This window comes from Lampetra fluviatilis, chromosome 43 (genome assembly GCF_964198595.1).
Source record: "Lampetra fluviatilis chromosome 43, kcLamFluv1.1, whole genome shotgun sequence".
NCBI lineage: Eukaryota > Metazoa > Chordata > Hyperoartia > Petromyzontiformes > Petromyzontidae > Lampetra > Lampetra fluviatilis.
The window spans coordinates 6493395-6500063 of record NC_136317.1 but is presented as its reverse complement, the minus strand read 5'-3'; the positions used below and the strand labels follow the sequence as shown (position 1 = coordinate 6500063).

The window sequence follows — 6669 nt, the reverse complement described above, 5'->3', positions numbered from 1 at the left end:
CCTGCTGTAGATGATGAAGAAATGTGCTCCCTGCGCGCCGCAAGAAACATCCATGTGCACATGCTGCTGCAGCGGGAGCCGAATCTCGCTGCGTGCTCAATGACTGCGGAGAACTGCGGATCACCGGACACAACACACGAAGAGGCCTTCGCGACAACTCGGCCTGCGGGGTGGAGGTTTAACGACGGGACTCCAGTCAGCGGGGACAAGCTCACCCACGGCCGGTCGCGTCCACCCCCAAGCCGATCCACCTCGTTCCTTATGATGGACCAGCGACACGGACGCATGCAAAAACGAAGCGTTTTTCATGACTTTTAATGCCCAACGCACCCACACATGCACTGCGCCGACCACTTATCTTAACTCCCGCTGGATCGCCGCGGTTGGTGGATGTCGCCTGTTATTGACCGCGGGATGGGGGTATAGCCGTTCGCGATTGTATATTTGTGTACATAGTGTGTATTTGTACAGGTGGGCTGGGGTATTGATTTGGGGGTTCATCAAAAGTTATTAACGAGGCACACGGGGTTCGATTTTTGTTGTTAGAACACTTTATTCAGATACAGTAATTGATGACAGCCTGGACAGCTGAGTGCTACGAAGGGGGGGGGGGGTGTAATGGTGTTATTGGGCCAAGATGCGCCGTTCCCATGCGGTACGTGACTTTACCGAAAGAACCAAAGAGTATGGATTCATGCAGTTACAAAAGCTTCAAATCAAGATTGTTTATTTGGAGTTTGCATGTTCTCCCCTTCGTGGCGTGGATTTTTCACCAGGTCCTCCGGTTTTTCCCTCCACATTTAGAAACCTGCGTTTAGGGCATTTGGCTGCAATACATTTTCACATGATAAACCACTTCACTATCATCTGTGGCCAGGTCGCTTCTGAAAAAGTGCTATAAAACTCAGCAGGCCTTACCTGACAAAATAAAAATAGTTTAGTTCAGAGTGGGCAGAGTGATATCTAAGATTTCACTTCCAATTTCACCATTACCGTGGTGACCTATGTGACGAATCGGTTGCATTCTTTCAATTGCAGAGGATGCATGTTTTGGCCAATAACGGTGTGAAATGTTTAACGTGGCACTAGACGTAAGGTTGGTGTAAAAAAACCATCAAGTTTTTAATTTAAGAAACAAAAACTATCTTGCTCCATCCCATAAGTACTCAGATATAAATCTAGATAAGGTATAATTTTCCCCAATGCATTCTCAAATTAGAATATTTTCTTGGGGTTTCTTAATAAAAAAAACATAAATGTAACATTATTGTACGATTAACATATAGTTTACAGGCATGTGTATAGTTCATTGGCATATTGAGGTCACCCTTGAAAAAGAGGCAATGTTTCATGTCTCTGAGTTTGTTTAACCCCCTGGTTAATTGAAGAGGATATAATAAAAACATCCGTCAATCCACTGCGGGATGAAGAAACTCCCATGCTGTATCGGTCACGGGAGTTGTTTGGTCACACAAGTTGGTGTGGACGGATGAAAGGTGTGTTGATCACAATACAACACAAACGTTTGTGTCGTGATCAAAACGTCGTAGTTTTTTGTTTATTTCATTTTTATTCATTTGAACCTATCGACGTGACTTTACCGAAAGATACAAAGAATATGAATTCCTGCAGTCACGAAAGCTTTAAGTCAAGATTTGGTTCAGCTATCGCTCGCCACTTATGTTGGCCATGGCCTGGAATCGAACTCAGGTTCACCGTGCTCATATCGCAACGTGCTAACCACTGCGCAATTGTCACTCCACCATGCAGTCGTGACCTGCGATTAGCTCCGAGCCGTTACAAACAGTTAAATCACAATTGCATTGGAAAATAAAAAGCCTCCATCTAGGCTCTGTGCTTCATTAATTAAACTGCCGACAAAGCTGGTAACTCAATACCCAATACAGCCACACACAACTGCTTGCCCGCCCCACTCTGCGGTGCAATGGCTGCATGGAGCAGTGGGGATGTTTAGTGTGAGCAGGAGGTGCACTGCTCACCAACCTCAAGCTCCAAAACCGTTATTCCTCAGCCAAGGTCATTTCCAGATTGGAAATTTTTTTTCGGAAACTTGTTCGTACGTTGAAAAAAATTATTTCTCCCCCCCCCCCTCGAGCTAGCCAGCTGGCTCAGCGGAGAAGCAAGCGGACCACAATCGGAAGGCCGCGAGTTAAAATCCTGGTTAGTGGATGGCTCGGCCACATCAGCTCTCCGGCGTGGATAAAATATATTTCGCATTGTGGGGAAGTCAACAGCAGTTGTGGGACGATGTATACCCTGTGCAGTACTACCCCGGTTTACGCCGGGCATGTGTTCCCTGAAATGTCCGACGACGAATATCGAAATTAAGTAAAAAGCAAGGAGTTGAGGCAATGCAATTCAGGTAGTGGTGGTGATAATAAAGTGACGACGTATTTGTGAAACCACGTAGAAGGGGGAGATGCAAATCGGGGTATTACTGCGCTGCAAATAAAAAAAAACATTTTGGCGGGGACCCTTAAAAAAAACAGATCTCTATAGCGAATAAAAAAATAAAATTGCACGCCCCAAGCTAAAAAAATGTACAGCGTGCAAGGCAATGCTGATTTGTTAGCGGAGTCTCCACGCCGTGCGGAAACATCACTTGCCAGACAATCCCAGTACATTACTATATTTGTACAGTAACTACTGCAGTATTGGATTGTGCATTCCATAATTGGCTTGTGATTTAGGTTGGTTTCAGTCGTGCTCTTTTGCCCTTTTCTTTCATACTGATTTTTATATTTCTACAATATGAAATACAATGTAAATCACATTGTGAGCTGTAAATGGGTACGTTTTGGTCTTCACAGAAATCACGGGGGTTTTCACGACCAAAATGGAAAAATCGTACTGGGAAACATCGCCTTTGACCCAACGCGATGTTTCGAGGGCACGCTTTGCACCACACACACGCACGCTCACACAAAAACGTCAGGTGCGCCGGGATTTGTAACGGCGCTGTAACGAGCACGACAAACTGTGGACGTCGTGAGAACGACTCAGTTCGACGAAGGGTGGCGGGGATCAGACGTGGCGTTGGGAGCGATCGTCGGTTGCGGGGGTGATGGTGCAGCGGTAGCCACCGATGAATCGGTGGAAGCGCCCTGGCGGCAGCTGTAGTCCCACGTCAGCTCCTCGCCCGCGCGCACGAACCTGGGGCGGCACAAGTCGCGTTACCCGGCGACGTCGCGAGCGGACGTCACCGCACGGCGCCGCGTCACTCGAGCACAATGCTGCCAGCTGTCGTCACAGCAGGACGGAGCGGTAGATCAGTGGTGAGCTAGGTGGGGGATCTTTGTCGTGCGTGTCACAGTACCTCGATCATACCTCACGGAATCTGATCACTAATGAAACCACGTTGAGCTCATGCCACAGTGTCTGATCGTACATTAAAGCACCTGATCGCATCTCGCTGTGACACAGCACCTGGCTAATATCAGCATCTGACTGCATATTACAGCAGCTGAAACTCACGTGACAGCACTTGGTCAAAGGTCACATCACCTGATTGTACATCAAAGCAGTTGAACAGGCATCACTCCGCATGATCGTACATCGAAACACCTGAGCATGTCAGAGCATCTAAACTTCACGTCAGTATCCCATGTGACATGTGATATCACAGCACCTGCTTTTACATCACAATACCTGAACGCAAGCAAATACATGCCACAACACAAAGCGCCTCCGCTTGCTAACACGCAGTTCAACTCTGGTCATCCACGCAGCAGCGGCTTCTGGCTAACCATTGAACAAAGACGGTCACTGCATCGAGTGCTTTCAGATGCGCTTCTGCGGCCGTCTGGAATGCTCTTCCTTCCGATATTGGGAAGCCACTGGAGCCGTGCACTTTTAAATCTGAATTGAAAATAATTTCTTTAGAACAGTTTCTTGTGTTTAGTTTGTTGTACTTCTGCACTGCACCTCCGATTAGGACGGTTGGCTACGTACAGTGCGAAAGAAGTTAAATCATACATACAACTCCAAATCGACAGGTGAGTCAACGAGTTTAACACGCAGGCTTTCGTGACCAATATTAAAGGCTTTTTGGGTTAGATTGTGTAAATATAAATGTGTCGCACCACCCGACACAGTCAACTAGTAAGGTTTGTAATGTTAACAAAACGTGCCTATTAGTTACCACTTCAGCACACCCGGTGTTTAGGGAGAGTAAACCCACGAGATTTGCAATCTGAGTACGCCGTTTCGCTGGCGATTACAACCAGCGTCAGTCATCGGGCGATTCGTCAGGATTGTGAAGAAGTCTTCCCGTGTGGGTCACCGAGCAAACGCGAACGTTCAACAAGACCACCGGGGCTCGCTTGACACCACCACGCACCGACATTGAACGCAGCCGCGCTCGCCAAGACACCGACACACGGCGGTACGGGCTCGTTGACGCGCCGTTGGGAACCGCTGGGAACCGCTGGGAACCGCCGCCACGCTCTGAGCTCACCTGTGGGTAAAGAGCGCGAGCCAGGGGAACCGCGGGTCGTGCGTGTCCACAAACACCTCCTGGATGAACATGTTGGGGCTGGAGCTGTGCTGTGAGCTCAACCGGCAAGTCCCAACACACGCGCGCGCACACGGACAAAGACATAAATACTGACATTGATTTGGCACTTAAGTGGGGAAGTATCCCACAGCAGTCTTGCGTTCTTGAGGACAGTCCCCAGCTCCGACACTGGCTCCAGGTCAAGCTCTCAGATCTCATCCTTAACCTTTGCCTTGGGGTCCTAAGGACACTGTTTGTTTCAAACTGGTCACGTGTAATTAAGATGGAAAATGTTCATGCATTGCCTATGTCCAACTGACTGTAGCGGGGGGGGGGGATCATGATAACTCTCGTAACGATGAACCATCAACTCTAAACTTTAGCGTAGAGTTCTGTTGCTACTCAGGACGTAGCCTTGAGTAAACCGGGCAAATTGATCAAAGGGATGCTCTAAAACCTTGATAACCAGCGCTGAAACGGTTATCCCAAAAACGATGACGCGACACCATCTCCTTCGCTCCCGATGACGCTCAGCGACGCCATCTCGCGACGTCACGGCCGGCCTTGACGCTCGCCTCGACATTAAAATGCTCCGAGCCTCAGCCTCGGCTTGGCCTCGTGGGTCTCGGTGGCATTTGAATCCAAGTTTTCACGGCGACTTCGGAATTCGCTCTGCGACGTCATCTTCCTAGCGGGCTCTTTGTCCGGGGCAACCTGAGAGACGAGCGGCCGCCCTGCGCCGCGTACTCACGTTCATGAACCTCCCCACGCTCCCCTCCCTCGTGTCCAGCTGATATCCAAAATGCTCTCCCTCCGACTCGGAGCTCAGACTCTCTGCAGGGAAAACGGAACACTCGGATCAGTTTTTCACCGATATCCGCCAATCGGGTGTGACATTCAATAAACTGTCCGGAAAAGCAATACGCACCCCAGAATTGTACCCAGTGCAGACGTCGCAAACGGGTTTTGATTCCTTACCCGTACCCGGCCGCACCAGGGTCGCAAACGGGTACCTGTACCCAGCCGGGTACGGGTACGGGTTACCCGTACCCTACCCATACCCGTACCCTACCCGATACCCGGCCGGGTACGGGTAGCCGGGTATCGGGTAGGGTACGGGTATCGGGTACCCGATTGCGACCTCTGGGATGAAGCCATGTTGCAGGCGCGGGTGGGTTGATTCTAGGAACTTGAATTGTGAGAAGACACAAGACGTTGGGAAATGAGTGACAAACGGTTACTCACCAGTGACTCACGGCCTTCTCACTCATTGGTTGGGGTGAGTCACGTGCGAGTCACGTGCGGCTATCCGTACCCGTACCCGGCCGCACTAGGGTCGCAAACGGGTACCCGTACCCGGCCGGGTACGGGTAGCCGGGTATCGGGTAGGGTACGGGTATCGGGTACCCGATTGCGACCTCTGACCCAGTGCACAAGCATCTGCTGCCCTCTATTGCCCACTAAGTAGCCTCGCAGCCCGATGCCAAACTGTGTGTGCACAGTGGTCGCCTATGCAAACATCCAGACTGAACCTTGCTTAGTTTCCGTCATGTGATCACTTTGAGCACATTCCAGGTGATTTACTAAGGCCCACTGAGCCATACAGCTCTTTTTCAAAAGCGACCTGGCCACAAATGATAGCTCAATTAAGTGGCTTATCACGTGGACATTAATAGCAGCCAAATACTCTGAACCCATGTTTCTCAATGTGGAGGGAAAACCTGGAGGACCCGGAAAAAAAAATTTACGCGACCAAGGAGAGAACATGCAAATTCCAAATATGCAAGTGTCAGGGTTGGTATCTAATCCCCGACTTCCTGTATACTAGGCAAGGTAGTTAACACCTCGACACTGCGGCGCCCCAAGCAACACAATTGCCCACGGCACACAATTTACATTGCCATAGCATCTGCGGCCACATTCAAAGGCGCCGTCCAGAAAGAGTGGACAAATCTAGAATTTTGAGACAAAGAGGCAGCCAGTTAAAGGCGGAGAAGGAGAGGAACGTCTTGAGCCTGGACTTGGAACAGAGTCGTGGAGTCGATAGCACGGGCAGCCGAGTGAAGGCAGTTGCGGACCACGAGCAGCGAAGAGAATGAGCTACTTCCCCTACTGAGAGAAGGTCGACTTGGGGCATCAACAGAAGCCAGCGA

At 49.8% G+C, this 6669-nt stretch overlaps 1 protein-coding gene across 3 annotated transcripts in view; it reads right to left on the bottom strand.

Moving 5' to 3' along the window:
• Nucleotides 1-547: 547 nt before the first annotated feature.
• Nucleotides 548-6669, bottom strand: part of LOC144947055 (uncharacterized) — a 51750-nt gene continuing 45628 nt past the window's right edge. Inside the window, exons 24-26 of one of the 3 annotated variants that reach the window (XM_078876204.1) lie at nucleotides 5268-5350; nucleotides 4478-4566; nucleotides 548-3174 (exon numbers count right to left, since the gene is read on the bottom strand). In XM_078876204.1, the coding sequence (XP_078732330.1) occupies nucleotides 3021-3174; nucleotides 4478-4566; nucleotides 5268-5350 (326 nt within the window). In that variant the 3' untranslated portion in view covers nucleotides 548-3020. The remainder of the gene's footprint in view (nucleotides 3175-4477; nucleotides 4567-5267; nucleotides 5351-6669) is intronic. The other 2 variants (XM_078876202.1, XM_078876201.1) reach the window with 2 other exon arrangements.